Below are 18,697 nucleotides of genomic sequence, written 5' to 3' on the forward strand. Positions count from 1 at the left end.
TTCTCTTCATACTTACAAACATCTTAAATAATCGTTTCTCTATTGTTCTTCGATTCGTGGACATAGTAATAAGCATCTCGGAGATAAAGGGAGGGTCATCGAGGGATAAATGGACTGGTTATTTAATTGCATCCTGAGCAAGGAAAGTATGCTTCGAGAGATCGATTTTTACAGTAATTAAGGGGGAAACGTTTTACGATTGTTAAACCTCGAAATCTTGTTCATATTTCAACAGTGTAGCAAAATGAATGATCTTACTTCTAACGGTTTCTTTTCGATAAACATTGATTGCAACCCTTACAAATTCTTTGCATTTTAGCGTTTTTAAAGAGATATTTCTTCCATACCATCTCTTACATACAAAGATTACGTTTCTTCTGGAACATCTAGTTACGGTACATACGGTGTATGCACATACATAGATACACATACAAGCGTAGTCGCATAGTTTAAGGAGAGAATCAATCATCGTGTTTCCTACGATTTTCTTAATCATTTATGGAAATTGAACGATATTTTATGATAAGGTTTAATAAACGAACTGGATGAAACATTAATCAGACTAGGCTAATAAAGAGAAGAATATCAAGAAGTTGCCAGTTAGTTCGAGAAAAGAAATCTCTATCGCGATATCGATTTTTAATCATCGAAACGTTTCTTTATTTCCGTTTCGTAAAGAAAAAAAAAACTGTACCATTGAATACTATAATTAAGAGGATTTCGATATCATACTGGTTGTCGCTAAACAGAGTGAGCATTCCCTTAGGTGCGATTTCACACATAAAAATAATAGAAAATCTTTATCAAATCCCTATCCACAAATGCTCCCTCTTTCGACAGTAGCCTATCGTTTCTGATATAATAAATTATATAATTATAATATGAATTACAAGCAATTGTTGATAATTCGATTAGTCATCTTTAAAAAATCGGCAAATATCTTCATTAATACGATTTATAACGAAGTATGGATCATTTCGAAAAAGGGGACATTTATGGGCCAAATTTTCTTTCGATCATTTTCGTTCCATCTTCCAGTCGCGCGTCGACTCATAAAAAGTAGCGTACTCAATATAAAGTCTAAAAATCATAAGACAATGAAATCTCTGGTTAATAAAGAGCTGGTTGTAAATAGGGACTAAAGATGAATTATCCGAATCCGTGAAAACAGGATCCACAAAGAAGAATCGTTCAAACGAATCAACGTGGAAATCATCCTTCTTAATGCATTCATTAATTTCCATTCAGAACAACAATTGCTAATCTTCATTTATGAACAGTGCCAAGTAAAGAATAATAAAACGTCAGGCTAACAGTCTCTCTCACTTTCTCTCTGCTTCTCTGTCGGTTTCTTTCTTTGTCATTCTTTTTTCGTCGCAATATCTACTACGTATTTATAAGTCACATTACTTATATGTATATGTATATATATATATACACACACACATATATATATATACACATATATATGTATAGTTCAATCTTACATCGATAATTCGTAATAATTTATGTACATATACACGTATATACGTAGATACACATGTTCGTCCACCGACACGTGAACATTGTCCTCCCCCGTATTTTGTTCATTCGTTTCCCCTCTTACTAACTCTTCGGCTAGGATTACCATTACGCGAATCGAGTTAAATCTTCCAGTTTGTCGAGGTCGACGACGATATACAGAAAAATCTATACCTAGACAGATTGCTATCTTTTCTTCACGAAATAAACGTTCTGGAGGGTCGATCAACTTCCCTACCGGCTCTCTAAGTGCTCACCACCGAGCAGGAAGTGTATAGTAACAGACGGAGACTGTACCTACAAGCTATTATGGAACTCGCGATTTTATTTTTCATTCTTCAGCAGCGTACCTTTTAACACATTAACTGCACAAAGGAACTAACAGTATGCGCCACGCGTCTCTATCTTGTGATTCTTTTACGGGCTTTACGGTTGGATTGTACTCACTGCGATCGATAAATACGACAGAAAGGATAAATGGCGGCGCTTGCTTGATCGAAACAGAGAACACCTTTAGCAAAATCGATTATTGTATTGGTTTTGTTCATGTTCGTGGATTGCATCGCGGCAGTTAACGCGTTAGCTGTTCGTTCCTCGATCAAACGTTTATTTCACCGACTCTTGTGAAGATTCGATTCTTCTTCTATCTCGTTGAAGAGGTCGAAAAGAAACCTGTGCTGATTGTGGGATCTGAATTTTGGATACGGTTCAACGTGGTCACGCGTCTAACGATCGGGTTTCTCGATTGGAACCTCCTTTCTTTTTTCTTCTCTTCTCTCTATGTTCTGTTTCTTTTTAAAATGCTCTTTCACTTGGTTTCTCAAGCCAATAGATTTCACGTTGCCCGCTTAAGGTTAACTCGGAAAATTCTTATTGCGATACGGTACGGTACGGAGAAGTGTATATTTTTCTATCTCTTTTTTACATCACGCTGTGAATGCCGTTCAAGTTGCCAACTAACGCTGCACCAGCGGTTTGTGATCCGCTTGCACCGCCTGCTCCGCCGGCTACACCTCCTGGTGCAGCGGCTGGTCCGCCAGCGGCGACAACTTGGCCCGGAATCTGATTTGGTGGTGGGTAGGCAAAGGCTGGAGGCGGTGGTGTCGATTCTGGCATGAATTTCGCTGCAAAAACGGAATCGCACGAATTATTTCCGATCAATACGTTATCGTCGAATAAACAGAAATTGAGAAATTAGTAGAGAGATGGAAGGACGTCATTTTTCGATCTATATATCGATTTTGTATATCTTTTTAAAGATTAGGGAAAAACGAAATTAGTAAAAAGACGAGCGCAAGTAGGAAATTCAATGTAACGAGTATTGTTTACTTTGGTCTTTCTTATTGTTAGATTAACACGATACGACGTGAGAAGTTTCTCGCTTTGGTTTTTAAAGTTAGGCCAACAAGCACTTTGCTTTAGAACCTTCAATAAGGGAAACTTAATAAGATATTAGATGGTAATGATGTCCACTTATGTTCGAATAATTGCACGGAAATTTAGGAGGAAGGGGGTTATGTATCTGTCTGTTTATTGGCGATTGACGAATGTAATAAATGTATGTTGAACACAGGCAAGGGTTGATTGATCTTAATTGCGACTTGTAATTTTGTAGATCGCTTGAATCACAATGATAAACGCGATTTTCTCGGAACACCGATATACATTTACAACTGAAACACATTAAATTGATTAGATGACAATTGTTTTTGGTAAAAAGAAGTATACGAGAATAGAAAAGAAAATGAATAAGGAAAGTATATTCAGAGTTCTTACCTCCTATTGGAGTTAAATAGGTATTAGATTCTAAATGGTTCCTTTTCTCCGTGGTTAACGGTGAGATATTTTTCTAGGTTGACAACTTCAATCGATTAACGTCGACTTTTTCTGGCCACGACCGTGATCGAAATTCGGAACCTCGTATTTCTCGTTATTAGAAGAACAGTGTCTTCGAGGTGGAATTTCGTCGAACGTGAAAGGAAAGGAAAATAGAAAATGATAAAAAGGCATCCCTAACACGATCGTACCCAAAACAGAGTCGCATAGGAAGTTTCCACTTCTTTTTCTTTCCGTTTGCTCTCTACAGCTGTCTGTTTTTTTTTCTGACCACGCACTGTAATTTTTATTCGATACTGTACAATGTTGAAAGCAACATAATCATGATCATAATCGTCGTTAATAATTAACACGCACACGGTCAAGGTATCGCATGACGTACAGTTATGCGTTTTATATTTCTTTCTTTCTTTCCTTTTTCAAACACAATCTAACCATATTTAAACGCTATGATTTCGGATTCGAATAAGAATCCTATCTGAAACTCCTTCTCCCCCAACGATCGATAATGCTTGCTATTCCGCGTTTAACAACTTCTGGTCCCCTTCTTCGCGTAGTTTCAACGAATCATTAGAATCTTGTCAGAAAGAAGGAGAAGAAACAATTGCTTCCACTGACAGAGGACAGAATTTGGAAGAAGTCCGATTTCGTAGCTGATTATTCCATCATTCTATTTTCTTTCTCTCCAAATGAATGAATTTTTTTTAGAAGTAAAACGGATATACGCGGAGGAAGGGACTCGATGGACTCTAAATGCCAAAATTGGAATGGTTCGTTCGTTCGATGGATGAACACGGATGAACACAAGAGTAAACGAGTGAAATGAAAGGGAAACCATCGACGACTTCCTCGAGCTGCCTGAGAAGTCGTGCCGTTGAATGCGCTTCCTTTCATCGGATTCTTTCTTTCGTATATAGTGGTTGACTTGATAGTGGTAAACTTTGAGGATATCGTTTCCTCTGTGGAACCGTGTACGAAGTGCCGACGAAGAACGATGACACATTTCAGTCAAAATCATCTCTATACACAAAAATGTTTCTCTAAAAATGTCGAAAGCTTGTAATCTACGAGTGTAGCTGTTTCGAGTTGAAAAGGGGTATAAATTCAAACTTGTTACAAGTATTTTAAATGATCCTAGAAATGCACTTCTGTACGTTGTAAGTAGTCGTACACTAAGCACGTAAGTACGTAAGCATTCGAGTAGAAATTCTGCAAACGAAGTGCACAAGTATGCTGCAATATAATAAAAACGTCTTCTGTAGCAACAGCTTTTAAACTTTTTCAACTTTCTGCGCATAGAGTAGACTTCGTAACATTGTCTTGGATCATCGACGACACTCCATACCGTGTATCTTTTCCGTTTTGTTTCGTTTCTTCGAAATGGCCAATGGATTCCACGGTGGTCACGTTGCACGGTTTTTATCTTGTTAAATATTATCCTGCACTATTATTATTGTTATTGTTGTTATTATTATCATAATTATTATTATCATTATTATTAGTATTATTATTAGTATTTATTATTATTTATTATTATTATTGTTATTGTTATTATTGTTATTATTATTATTATTATTATTAATATTAACATGTATACATAACATTTGAAGATAATTCTTCAAGCCTTAAAACGAACCTACGTAGGTGCCTCGAGCAAGTCGATGCGTCTCTCTCTTTTCTCGCTCATAGCATTATTTTATTTCATATTTTCTTGTATTTATTTCCTTTTTTTTATTTCTTTTCCGCTCTTTATTTTTGTTCTTTAATCTTGTCCGCCTTCTCGTTTCGTCGCACAGGTTGCTCGAAAACATTTCGTTGCCATCTTCGACGAAGGCAGGCTTCTTCTACTTATTTAATTCTCCGATTAGATGGAAGGATAACGGACGCGAAAGAACAAAGAATGCACGTGACTCTCTTTCTTTCTCTCGATCTCCCTTTCGCTCTGTTTTTTTACTCTCTCGCTCTCACGCTCACTATCTTGCATAGTTTCTCACCGTGGTATCATATATCTTTCTTTCTTCTCTTTTTTTCGAGTCGTTTATTTAATTATTAGCAGTTGGTCATAATCGAACGAACATGAAGGAGAAATGATATTATTTACAATACGAGATGTACATATATGTTACAAGCAGAGCGTACGATCCACGCGTGATATGGCCGATCTTCCCACTTTTAATTGATATTCAGAAGCGTAAAAGTCCTACCGATATTCGTCATTTTCCCTTGTGCTTAATCCTAATTCATACATTTTATCGCGAAACGTCTTTTAAAAATGAATGAAACGATCGGAAAGGAAACGCAGCGAGATCTCGACAATGAGAAGCGTTTGGCAATAAAGATTACATGATCGTAAAGATTGGAAGGGATGGACAAGAATCTTCGAACAACGGATGATTTCGTTCTATCGTTGTACAAGCCCGAGTCTCGAAGCAGAATCACAAAATGGTTTGGAACGATGGAAGATCCGCGTTCTCTCGATTTCTCTCCTGGATCGTACGCTCTTCCTCGTAACTCGCCATACATGTTTTATTTATAAAGTAAACGTCGATATACATTTATACACACATTTATTTATTTATATTCGGCACTTCTTTACGGAAGGAAGGGGGACACAATGAAAATTCCCTACGACACGCTGCCTTCGTCGAAAAGATCCTGCTAGTTTTTACGGACACCCTGTATCGCGATAATTCCTCATCTTCTCTCTAACTCCCTTCTTCTCTTTGTACACACTGGCCATTAATTATTCTCTCTCCTTTATTCATTTATTTAGCGCGGATTAGCTCACAAGGATGGACGAAGGAAGGCAAGAATCGATCAATTATTAGATCAGTTATTACATCCTCTTCTTCTCTATTCCGTACGATCACCGTTTTTCCGTTTTGCTATCGGTCGATGTAACGGTTACAATGCTTAGACGAACGATCCACGAAAGTTTCTAATTGTAAACCATTCGCTCTTTTTATCGTGCGTCTCCTCCTTTCGCGGCCGGCCTTCGTCCATTTGTGAAACGTTGACAAAACGAATTTGATCGAGTCCACTGTCGTGTTCGAATCGAAAGCATCGTTTTGGATCTCGAACATGATGGCGGAATTGCAAACGGAACCGCAATCGTTTAGATCTCTTCTTCTTCGATCTTCTCTTCCTCGATATAACATATCCTTTACATTTCAATTTATTCTTCGCTTCTTTCTTTTTTTCTGATTTTATTTTTTGAGTTTTGCCGAACTTGGAAGATCGAAGAACCTCTATCAATAATCGATACTCTCATCGATCACCCGTTATTACCACTGTTCCTCCACTTCTTTAGGTTACTTCGATCTTATCGTACAATGCTTCCTTATTGTTGCTTTCCTATTGTTGCTGTTACTTGTTGCTCATCGATCGTGTGTATCCTTTTCCATCCTTTTTTTCTTTCATTGTAACGCAGTCTCAAACTCGTCTCACACGTTCAAATTCCCCGCCGTTTGTTCACTCGTCTTCCTTTCGCTGTTGGTTGCTTTTGTTTTCTGTTTTTTTTGCTGTTGTTGTTGTTGCCTTAATTTTACTCACGTGTACAGTTTTGCGAGTCGCTGCCGCCGATGGCGCTCGCTGAAAAGAACAACAGGCGATTGTTTTTTTTCCTTGTCCGTTTCCAAGCGACCGCTTTGTTTTGCAACATCTTTCATCTTGCCGGACGTTTCAGTCACATCGCTTGGTTTCGTTTCGATCTTTTAGTTTTTTCTTTTTTTTTTTTTGGTATTCTTCGCATGCAGAATGCCAGTCTACGATCATCATGGACAAAGATAGCTTTTCTCGATAAAGATCGGACAAAATGGGAGAAATAAATGAAACCTGAGTCACACACAAGCCAAAGTAATCAACTTCATCGGAGATTAATCGATTGAATTTTGGAAAATTGAACGTTACTCTGATATATTCTATGCAAAAGTAGGGAATTTTTGAAAAATTATCAGTCGATCAGTTTGGTTTCTGAGTGCCACGTTTATTCCAAAGAAAGTAGGAAGCTCTAGTGGCTATAACATGCCAGAAAAACAACTGACTCCAAGCAAACAATTAATAGCGTACTAATTAATGGCGAACTTTTTCTTTTGAAACGATACGGCGCGAAGTATGTAGGTAGAGACGTTTTTAATCGGACGATCTAATCGCTCAGAGGCGCAAGAAATCAGTAGTTATTTCCGTTCTATTGTAACATGAAATTTACACCTTGTCCACGATGATACACACATCTAATAGCCTACTCCTTAAATGCATATTCAGACATAGAAATATAAATTTATATAATATAATATTTCATAAGCAAATCGCATGCAATTTACGATCACATTTAACATCCAGTATTGCTTGGAAATTCGTGTCTATACACTGATCGTTCGATGTAAAGACCGAACACCATTATCGCGTTTTTCTTCTTGCACGTTATCGTTGTGACTTTTATTTTGATATCGTTTGATATCGTTCCATATTTTTTTTTTTCCCTCGTGAAAACGTTTCTCGTTATAACGATCATTGTAATTCACTGGAAGCTCCGATAAAAGCGTTCCATCGAACTTTTTCTCCTCGTAATGTAGCACATAGTATAGTAGATAACCAGAGGAAGCCATGCATCTCTACGTTTCCCGATCGGGCGAAAAACTATGTGTCTATTGAAGGTAAAACATAAAAAATACATGCCCCATAATCGTTTACAAGCATCGAGAAACATGCAAACAGCATGAAGATCGTCCCAGAAATATTTCGTTTCGTTGAAAGAAATATTCGCATTCGAGATATTTTTACATTCATATAATTATCATATATATTGTTATGTAAATGTATATACCGGAACGGTGTTGGAGTTCGTGGAAATAAACAGGATCGATACGTGGCCAAATAAATAAATAAATAAAGAAAGAAAGTATTATAGAATCTCATGCTGAATCGAATATGCAAAATGTTTGGATTTATAAGCTGCGCGCAGAAATTGATCGAATTCTTAAAAAGATTCTATTTACGGTGATCTATGGAATATTATTTATTTCTATCTTGAAAAGAAAGAAAAAGGAAAAATATAGATTATGAAATTGAGAGATATTTTCACTTCTGCGCGTAGGAAGATATTCAATAAGATATTAAACTTAGAACCAGTATGCCGGAAGAAGAGAAAAATTCTTGTCTCCTTGTACGATGTCGAAGTAGAAGAAGAAGAAGAAGAGAAAGATATTGAAAAAGAGAATTGGTATCGATAAAGTGCATCAGTAAAATTTGTAGCTTACCGTACCGAAGAGAAGAGAGGGAGTGAAATAAAAGCTTTTATAGAAGTCTCTTTCGATTTTGTTGTTACTGTTGTTGTTGATGTTGTTCTTATTTGTTGTTCATAGGAGCAATATATATATATATAGTACTTGTTGTTGTTGTTAATTGTCAATGTTGTCAATTTGTCGTTGTGGTGTTGTCCTTTCGTGTGTTTTCATTTCTCGGTGGTATTCAAGGGTTATCGCTCGTTTTTATCTCCGTTCACTGCACGCGACACGCACATTATCGTTTAATTTTCGTTTTCCCTGCTCTTTTTTCCACGCGACTACATGGCTACACGAGTCTCGTCGCACTTTTGTTCGTTTGCATATGTATCTCGTTTTTTACTCGACCACCAAAAAATTGAAAATCACTGGCTGGGACTAACTTCGGAAGAAAGACAGGGGATAATGCCACCAAAATGTACAGACAGACACATAACAGTAATTACGAGGCACGGGTCTGGGTGAATGGTTGCGTAGCTTTCAAAACGTTTTTCTGTTCGCGGTTTCAAGCTGATTGTCTTGCTGTGGAACGTCTTGAAAAAATTCAAAAAATCACCGCGTTCCTCTTCGAAAATACGCCTTGACCCCGTTAACGACACCTTTTAAGTTTTTACTCTCTCTTAACTTCCTTTTTTTTCTTTTTTTTTCCAATAACACGAGGTCCTGTCGCGACAGAGTCATAGAAACGAAACCGCGGAGGCTTTGATCTTAGTGGCAACGTATAGAGCCATAGAGTTTAAATGCATCGATAAAAGACGCGTACTTACAACATGTTACTTAACTTTTCAGATACTTTGGAAGTTTCTTTGTTTGACCAACAACTTTAACATCGATTATTCTCGTAACTTAAATTCTTTCTCAAAGCCTCCAACGTTCGTGTTTGTGGCATCGCTGCTCTGGATCGTGTTGCATTGGAAGAGACACATCAGGATTGGTTCACGATTAGAGATTCTCGTCGAGAATTCATGAAACACCGTTCCTCGGTTTCCTTCTCGTTTCTGATGGTAGCGAACGTGCGTGATCTGTGATTCTTAATTGGAGCAGAGCACAGCGAAATCAGTGGTTCATGAATATACAACGAGCCTCGAAGGACGGTGGCGGTTCTTAGGGGAAATACAGATAGTGACAGATACACCAGCAAGTACCTATTACAGGCAGACAATATGTATATAACACCGATGATTAAGCGTCAATTTCACAAGCATCTCTCGCCATGTCTTTTGTTGGATCGCTTAACGACGTCGTTAACGTGATTTTTTTAGCATTTATGGTTTACGAAATTTAATGATGGAGAAATAAATAGAACGCGCGTAATGTCATACGGTTGAAGCAGCTAAAACAACCATATACCAAAAACATATAAAATATCCAAAGTACTCGTTATAATATTTAATAGGTAAAATTTACATTTTTGATTGTTTTCGTAAAATTATGGATTAATGCACAAATACACGCAGTTTAGTGATTTTACTCAGAGTGAAAATTTTGCTACTGAAACGATAATATCGCTGTAATTTCCACCGTTAAGGTTCCAACAAGAAAGATTCTTATGAAATTGCGAACATTCGCAGGAGAACATATGTACGCATGTTGAAGAAATTTCAGGATACGGGATATGGCTTTTGGGTGAGATAGAACAACGAGGACGGGCATATACATATCCGTATACAGGTATTTCGTACACACGTCCTACGTGAACAGATAAGGATAAAAATAGGAAAAAAATAGAAACAGATAAACAGAGAAAGAGAGATAGAGAGACAGAGAGAGAGAGACAGAGATATAACAATAATACGCAATGTCGCAGTTTTGTTGCTGTCTACCTTCAGACCCACTCACACACAAATCTTTTCCACCAACCAGCGCGTCTACATGAAGTTCGCTAGATGAAAAAGAAAAACACATAGAATTCACACGTTAGATTAGTAGCATATTAGCGCGTGATCCTTCTCGATCTTCTACGAACAGTTTCCTTCCGCGAGTTCGAGGGATCATTCCCTCGAAAGAGAGGAATAAAATCATTTCAATAATGGCGATCACGTCGAACGAGACTGTTCGATCAATCGCGAGGACTAATTGATATATATCGTTTAAATAGAAGTCTATTTGGCTTTTTTCTTAATACCGTCATAATAATTTTCTTCGGTCTTTTTCAATTTACCAGAAACAATGATCGATAAGTTACGATATAAGCGAAGCACGGTGACACTTCTGTCGACAAGATTTTATCAGCTCGAGGAATTCCTAAGGGATGCTTGAAGGAATTCCCCGATCAACCGTGCAAGTTTATTGGTGACACTTCACTCAAAGGATATCATCGTCCCTTTGCGTCGTGCACAATATGATCTCGGTGACGGAGACCTCTTTTCAACACGAAAATGTAGACGCAAAGACATTAACCAGAAACGACCGATTCGGTTCTTCTTTAGACTATTATTAAATTCTTAAATTTAGCGAGACTTGTATCGTTTATGTTATCAGGGAAATTCTGCCAGTGTAATAATATAGCACGATACGATAATATACTAGCGATATTCTGATATTCTGATATTCTGATATTAATGGTATTAATAATATTTTAGATGATCGAGTATCGTTTTTAATTAACGCCGACCCGGTCGTTTTAAATCTTGGCGAGATACATCGATCGTATGACACAGAACATTTAGACAGTTACAATGGCAGTGTCATTAGCTTTAATAAGTGCATCTATGAATCTAATTACTTACCAACTATGATGGCCAATATGATTAGTGCGATGACGCCCATGATGATCATCATCTATAAGCAGGAAAGCAGGACGGGAGTAAAGAATTAAATTCAACGAATATTTCGATAAGATCATTAAATAGAAGGGTCTATTACCTTCAAATTTTGTAGCCAAAACTTCCTCTTCAATTTTCCTGCTTGTTGTTCAAATTGCGACGCTCCTTGCTGAAGCGCGTCTAAAAAAGGACACATTTTTTTTTAGAACAGAATTACACGTTTCATGAACTTTCAAGAAGTTTTGGCTATTTCTATGGCATTCGATTTTAAGAGTCCGTAGAATCTTGTAAACGGCGTTGGGACGAAGTTGTTCGGGCTTGAAATACAACGACGTGAAACTTTTATTAATTATTATTAAAAATGACTAAAATGAGGGAGGTCGTGCCATTGGTCGTGCCATATGCTTTCATCTTACGATACTTTGTTCTAACGTCTCATGTGATTACTCTGCCTGCCTTTTTAATGAGTCCTCGATCGGCGTCTAAATCAGTTCGAAAAATTGCTCGATACATTATGCAAAATATGGTAACGAGCGTATAATTTACTTGTGAATTCAATTAACTGTATTATAAAAAGTTTCATTCCTATTTTTTTTATAACATAGAATTTAAAAATACGTTCTCTTAATATAAAATACTTTAAAGTGTAGGGTTTAAAAATACGAAGTCTTCCGCTACACTAAATATTTTCCTTAAAAGAATTAAGAAAGTATTTGAAACATCCAACGAATTTCTAAATAATTCTTCAATTTTCTGACATGTTTGAACTGTGTGAAAAATTAGATACACGAGACCGGTGAAAAATCCGGATAACGATCAAACTGAATGCAGGGAGAAAGATCGAGGATGGTAGTCCCGTAACATGCCATCGATTCCAGAGCGTCACAGTAATCGATATCAGCGTGCAGAGAGACGCGCAGGGTCGAACTACTTTAATGCCGTGCGAGAATGAATGGAGAGAATATCCTTGGAGCAAACGTAGCGAACAACTCGTCCTTCGGCTTAATCCGCCGCTTTGTGCGCTCGTAATCGCGCTGTGTGTATTTCCATTTCCCCCCATTTAACCATTATGGCATTCTTCCTGTGAAAACTTTCGTTGGATATCACGACGATGCACGTACAAAACACCAGACACAGAGGACATCACGTGTCTTTCGTTTAGTTACCGTCCCTCGTTTTTCTCTTTTATGACTCGTCGGCACTCGATATTTAAACTTTTAAATTTCATACGAACACATAGTTGCTGCTTGTTTTTTTAAAGCGGAACTCCATTTATGTCAACCTATCAGGGGATAAATACTTTATGTAATAAGACTGAATGATTCTCTATAATTAGATTTCAGATTTCTATATATTTATTAATTTGCATATAGGAGAATGCATAGAACGCGTGTAATAAACAAAAAGTAAGGCGCTTCTTACTATGTTCAATAGGTAAAATAATTCTTTATTTAAATCTTATTTCTTTAATTGTATTCATAGAAATATTTTTTGTATTTGTATTTGTAATTTGTATATAAATCAGTAGTCTGTCTGTAATTCTTTGTTACGTAATAAGAATCTTTTTTCAAAGAATTAGATTCGATTAAGCATTAGCTTGACATTTCCTTTCAATACATGGAATTCCATTGCACTCCTTGTTATTATGTTGTTATTATTAAGACATAAGTTCGAAGCATTTCAGAAAGTTTGTCAGGGAATATCTTACAAATATAAAGCAGAAATAAAGGAAAGATAAAGTTCAGATCTTACCTGCTCGATCATCGAGCTCAGAGAGCTTTTGATCACGTTCCAACACTTTTTCAACATTCGTTTTCATGATGTCAACGACCTCATCTACCTGCGCCTGCGTCGCCTGCAGTCGTTTCTGCGAGGCGATCTGCTGAGGCGTCCTGGGACCTCCGACGATTCCATCAGAACCTGCACCTGCACCCGCAGCAGCATCAGGTGCTAGACCGCCTTCGGTGGCCCTGCAATCATCACCAATGTTCCTCGTTTATCATGTTTCTCCGACTAGCCACATAATTTTCATCGTTCTTACTATCTATTCGATCTAAGATATCTATAAATTTAACGTTTCATCATCTGCTATCTATTCGATCTAAAATATCTATAAATTTTCTCCGTTTATCATTTTTCTCTCGCTATCCAGGTAATTTCCATCACTTACTATTCGATTTAAAGTAGCCATATAAATTTTCCATATTCCATGCTTTTCTCACTATCCAAATAACGTTCGTACGTTTATGATCTATTCGCGATCCAAAGTATCTATTAAATTTTATATATTCGATTCAAAAATTTTCTATTAGCTTTCCCTGATCGAATTCCTTCGAGGAAAAAATATTTAAAATATTCTCGATGAATGGAAATTTCAGTCTCATTATCGTTGGTGGGTTAAACCTCCGGGAGAGGAAATTGAACGACAGATAGAGGAAGTAATGCACGCGTTGGAAGATTAAGGGCGAGTAGAAATTTTAAAGTGTCTAGACTGTTCTTTGCGAGATAAGCGCTCGTCAAGGGAGGATCCAGTCTTAAAAACGACTAATCTGATACTTCTTTTATTTTCTTCGTTTGCCTTCTTTGCCACGGCTTGTTATCAAATTTGCGTCATTGTTCCAAGAAGAATCAGATGGTGACCTACTCGTGCATTGAATTTCTCGTGAAAATATCGTCGACGAGAAGGTTTTGTAATAAAATATTCTTTCACGTTGACATAATGATCTTTCTATTCTTCGTTTGGTTCGGTCTGCTCAAAATTCATCGATCAATATCAAATTTATATCGTCACTTGTATATTTCGTTTCTTTTAAATCTGGCTATGGATACGTTGTATCAATTAAAACGTGTTGCATTCACGTGTTGAATATAACGTTTATAGTGTTTCTCAGAATCTGTTCGTAGATATTACGACTCGATTCTCTATATTATGGTAGATACTGCGATATTCCCATCGAACCGAGGGCGGTGGCAAATACGAAAGGCCAAAGTTCGTGACACATTCGTGAAAGCTGCACGTTCGTCGTATAGCTGCTTTTGTCTGCTTATGATATCATCTCGTTCTGTTATCATCGCTTTCTAAGAACGCGATACAGTGTATTAAATATTCTTCAGAGAAAAAGAAATGACTCGAGACACGTAGACGCAAATACTAGGATTCCCCTTCGAATTCTAAACGAATTCTATAATTAACTCTAATAAAAGATCTCATTGCGTTTCTCTCATTATGCGAGATAACAAATTTGATTTAACACGATTCACGTATTTTACTTTCATTCTATTAAAAATGCAAGGATCATGACCACGTGAAAAGGAAAAGCTAATACGAACTCTTATGATATTTGTATTGACGTGAGCAAACGTATCTCGTAAGGATTGATCTTTCAGACAGGGCAAGACCATTCCAAACACAACGAGGATGTTTAATTATCATGACAGGTTCGCGTTGGCGTTTCGTCGGCTTTATGCTTCAACATCGTGGAAAAATTTCACAGCGTTTCGTTGAATTACTGTCCACGTTTCGATTTCAATTATAACGATTTATTCCGATATCCAAGAGCTACATTCATGATTTGTTTCCGAACATACATACATCCTATCTACATTTTCTTCTATATTAGTTTGACTAATTAAGAAGTCACCCACGCAAATAGCTTCCTCTTTCATATACGATATCCGATACACACGCATCAAAACGATACTACTTCTAAAGAAATATCTTTCATAATTGGAAATTTCATTCGTTCTCTTCATTTCTGATTTTTATCAATCAGAGAAATTCCGATAAAGATATTTGGCAATTGAAAATTTTATTCATTCTCGTTATCAGTGAGTTTTACCAGCTAAAGAAACGAGACTTTCAATGGCGATACGTATAACCATTTCGTGTGCGAACTACGTGTGTTCCGATTTGGAGCGCGTGCTCGAGATGGTGAATCAGGGTTTCCCGACATGTCGAGTACCGATGGCAGATTAAAAAGCGGTCGAAGAGGTTGCGAATTTTATTTTTGGTAGCCTATCGAACGACGGAGTAGCAACGGCCGATCGATTCACCGATTCAGTCGAGTACCACTCTAGGAATAGATGAATGTAATTCAGAATAGACTCGATGTTAATCTACGTCCACAGTACGTCCACAAGTCATGAATAAATCTTGAATCGTGTTCGTTGGCAGCAATGAACGTTGATTTTGCGGACAGTAAACTGATTCTTACGTGTTTGTTACGTATTTATAAATTGCAAAAATATATGAAAAGATCCAGAATAAAGTACTCGTTGTAATATTTAGTAGGTAAAACAAATTTCTATTTCAGTTGCGTTTATAAAAATATGAAATTGCACGGACATTCACAGTCTACTCATTAGCGAACAACAAACGTTCGCTCAGGAAGCGGTACATCAAAGGATCAGTTTGTGTTCGCGAGCTGTAGTCTGAATACGATGTTTATTCACAATCATTAAGGCAACTCGCGATCTAATTAACGCGGATGCGACATAAGAGAAACAAAACCATTAACGAGGTCCCATGATGAAGAATGCGAATTATTCCCCATGAAAAATTTTTACGTCGAAATGGAGGAGCTTTTTTGTTACGGGATAGAAAAGGGAAGCGTTCACCTGGTTTAAAGCCTTTATGCGTTCAAGCGGCTTATATAATCGGATTAATATATCGATTGAGGCAGGTACGTCGGTTATCGTCATTATTGAATTATCTTCGAGTCGGCTGCGAAATAGTTATCGTGATTATTATTTTAATCGCTCGATGCACGTTCTCTTCATGAATCACGAAATACTTTATCCGGTCCTCTTCAAAATCAATGTTTGACAAACTTTCGAGCAGTAACCTGCACAAAAGCTGCGCGAAAAGAAACTTTCATCGTTGTTCGAAAGCTTCCCGGTTTTATTTTTTTTTTTTTTTTTTTTAATATTCACATCGATATCCTAATTTTAGAATTATCGAAGAACAGGTGACGTCAACGAAATATAACTGAATACCCTGTGCGCGAGATATTATGACGTGTGTTATCTTTTTTGGAAAAGCAGAGATTACACGAAAGGATAGCTTATTTTTCTGCAATTCTGCGTGCAATTTATATGTTAAACATTTATTCTTTGAAGCTTCACTTAAAAGTTTGTAACTACGTGTAAGTACCATTCTGCGTAGACCTCGTTAATATTAATTAGAAACACTCGAGTGTACTATACTTTGAGATAAAGTTTTAAGATAAAACGCTTAAGACTAAACAGCTTAATGTTAACGAGTGCATAAAGAAAACAAAAAAGAGCAACAGAAAAGTATTTCAAAGAAGTGAATGGAAATATTTTCTATAAATAAAATGGTAGTCTTTTTCTTAACGAAATACAGATGAAAGTGAGTTATGATTATTATTCTGGTCAATTTTATATATGTTCCGTTTATGTGTAAGTTCGTAGTTTGTGTAAAGTCTGCGACTGAAAGTAACCGCGAAGCCTAAAGGTGAGCGGAAATAAAGAATATATATTATGCGTATAGAAATAGAGATGATAAGGTTAATTTATTATCTGTTGTTCAGAAGACACGTTTCATCTAAACCTGTTGTTCGAGCCATATTCCACATCTCGTCTGACTCTGTTTGAGACAATCTACTTTCATTCAGACACCTGATACGCGCCGGAAAACGGGCGTTTCTGTTTCGTCAAAGTCGTAGAACATTGCTGCAAATGTGCTCGCCATTGATTATCTAAATATAGAAACTACGAATAGAGCGTACAGTCCGTTGTGTTTCACGATTGATTGCCACCAGTACGTTTGTGTCTCTAATGAAATTTCGCGATTTTGCCAGTCGAAACATATGTGGTATCGATCGATGTCAGGAAACGGTTTACAAAATATCATGGTGCTACGAAATTATCACGAGGAAGAATATCAAGAAGCTAACGATAACAACTTAAATTTTATACGATTATTTAGAGATAATTTGCAAAGTAGAAATTGAGAGAAAAATGCAACTAAATCGCGAATCGCGAAAAAGATGATGGCAGATAAGGATGATGGCAGTAAAGTCATAAGCTGTTTCTGTCCCTCTCTGAAGCTTATAGACTTCGATCGTAAAGACGAGAGGCACGAGATCGAGTTCCAGAATTCAATGACCGCAATTCCACTATTCAAAAGAAATCGCCCCTATGGTCCGCTTTAAGCTTTGCTGCACTTTATTGGAAATTCTGGTGTGTGCTGCGAACAGGCCGTGCAGGGGAATCGATTGGCGACACAGGTCTAGGAAATTGCGTCTTAAAATCCGTCTTATAACAATCGAATTTCACACAGTGACAATTTCTACTCTATAAAGAAACGTTTGCCCAGGTTCAACTTTACGTGGGCAAAATTTAATTTTGACACTCGTATATAAAGAACGACTACTATTTCCAACTAACTGAACATTTCAATTTTTCATAAATGCCTCTTGCAAAAAAATAAATAAATTTTCGTACAACAGCCGAGTAATGGAAATGAGCTTGTCTCGAAAACAGGCAATTCATCGATAAAAATTCACTCGTTCATCTACATCGTCGATAAATTCGTGGATTTTTCAACGTGTCCATTCTTGCCTTTTATCAACGTGAAAACCGACGAAGATAGTAAAGAACCAAGAGATTTACATTTCTATACGGCAGTGTCTATCGATTCTATCGCGTGGAATTTATTCGACAGGTCCCGATGGTAATTTCTCGTCATTAGAAATTACACGTCCCCGTCTGTGAAAGCGTTATAGATTCGCGGGGCGCTTCGATATAGACCCGTTCGCAGGGAATCACCAGTGCACACGGGTTCCTTGTTGGCTTTGTTCGAACGCCAATACACTTTTTGACGAGCACACGATCGGTCAAATTTCCTGGAAATCGTGAAGATTTCTACTCACATGTTGTTCGTCAATCGCTGTTGGTTTCCCGAACTAGAGCTATCCGCTGACTTGCCAACACCGTCAGATGACCGCGTACTTTTCACGAGCGACTGTCACCCACTAGACGGCCACGGTATTGATAAAATTTCCTGCGGCACCGCCGCGCCGCCGCTCCACCGTTATCTCGACTACCCTCGAACAGTTCGAATCGTCCCCTTCGTATTTCCAATTTTAACCTTCTCGTAAATTTCTTTCCTATCCGCTAATCATCGAATTGATAAAAAATGTCGTCTAATTAGACGATATACGAGATACATTGCCTGGAACGTTGATATAAAGGAAATTTTCCTGTTGGTGATTAGAAGACGAGAATCGATGTATCGAATAAGGAAGTTCGAGTCGTGGCTTGGAATAG

At 37.3% G+C, this 18,697-nt stretch overlaps 1 protein-coding gene across 3 annotated transcripts; it reads right to left on the reverse strand.

The window, feature by feature from the left end:
* Positions 1–1,406: 1,406 nt before the first annotated feature.
* LOC126872884 (neuronal synaptobrevin) lies at positions 1,407–18,584 on the reverse strand. Of its 3 annotated transcripts, none has more exons than XM_050633106.1 (6): positions 18,301–18,562; positions 13,157–13,374; positions 11,505–11,584; positions 11,369–11,420; positions 10,463–10,521; positions 2,406–2,645 (listed from the first exon to the last, which is right to left on the reverse strand). In XM_050633106.1, coding segments are annotated over exons 1-5 (366 nt in total). In that variant the 5' UTR covers positions 18,303–18,562; the 3' UTR covers positions 2,406–2,645; positions 10,463–10,507. The 3 variants fall into 3 exon arrangements, with proteins under 3 accessions (XP_050489061.1, XP_050489063.1, XP_050489062.1); XM_050633105.1 differs by lacking the exon at positions 2,406–2,645 and adding an exon at positions 3,615–6,948 and having other exon boundaries at positions 18,301–18,553; XM_050633104.1 differs by lacking the exon at positions 10,463–10,521 and having other exon boundaries at positions 1,407–2,645; positions 18,301–18,584.
* Between the last annotated feature and the right edge of the window lie 113 nt (positions 18,585–18,697).

The sequence above is a fragment of the Bombus huntii genome, chromosome 14 (assembly GCF_024542735.1).
Source record: "Bombus huntii isolate Logan2020A chromosome 14, iyBomHunt1.1, whole genome shotgun sequence".
Classification (NCBI taxonomy): domain Eukaryota; kingdom Metazoa; phylum Arthropoda; class Insecta; order Hymenoptera; family Apidae; genus Bombus; species Bombus huntii.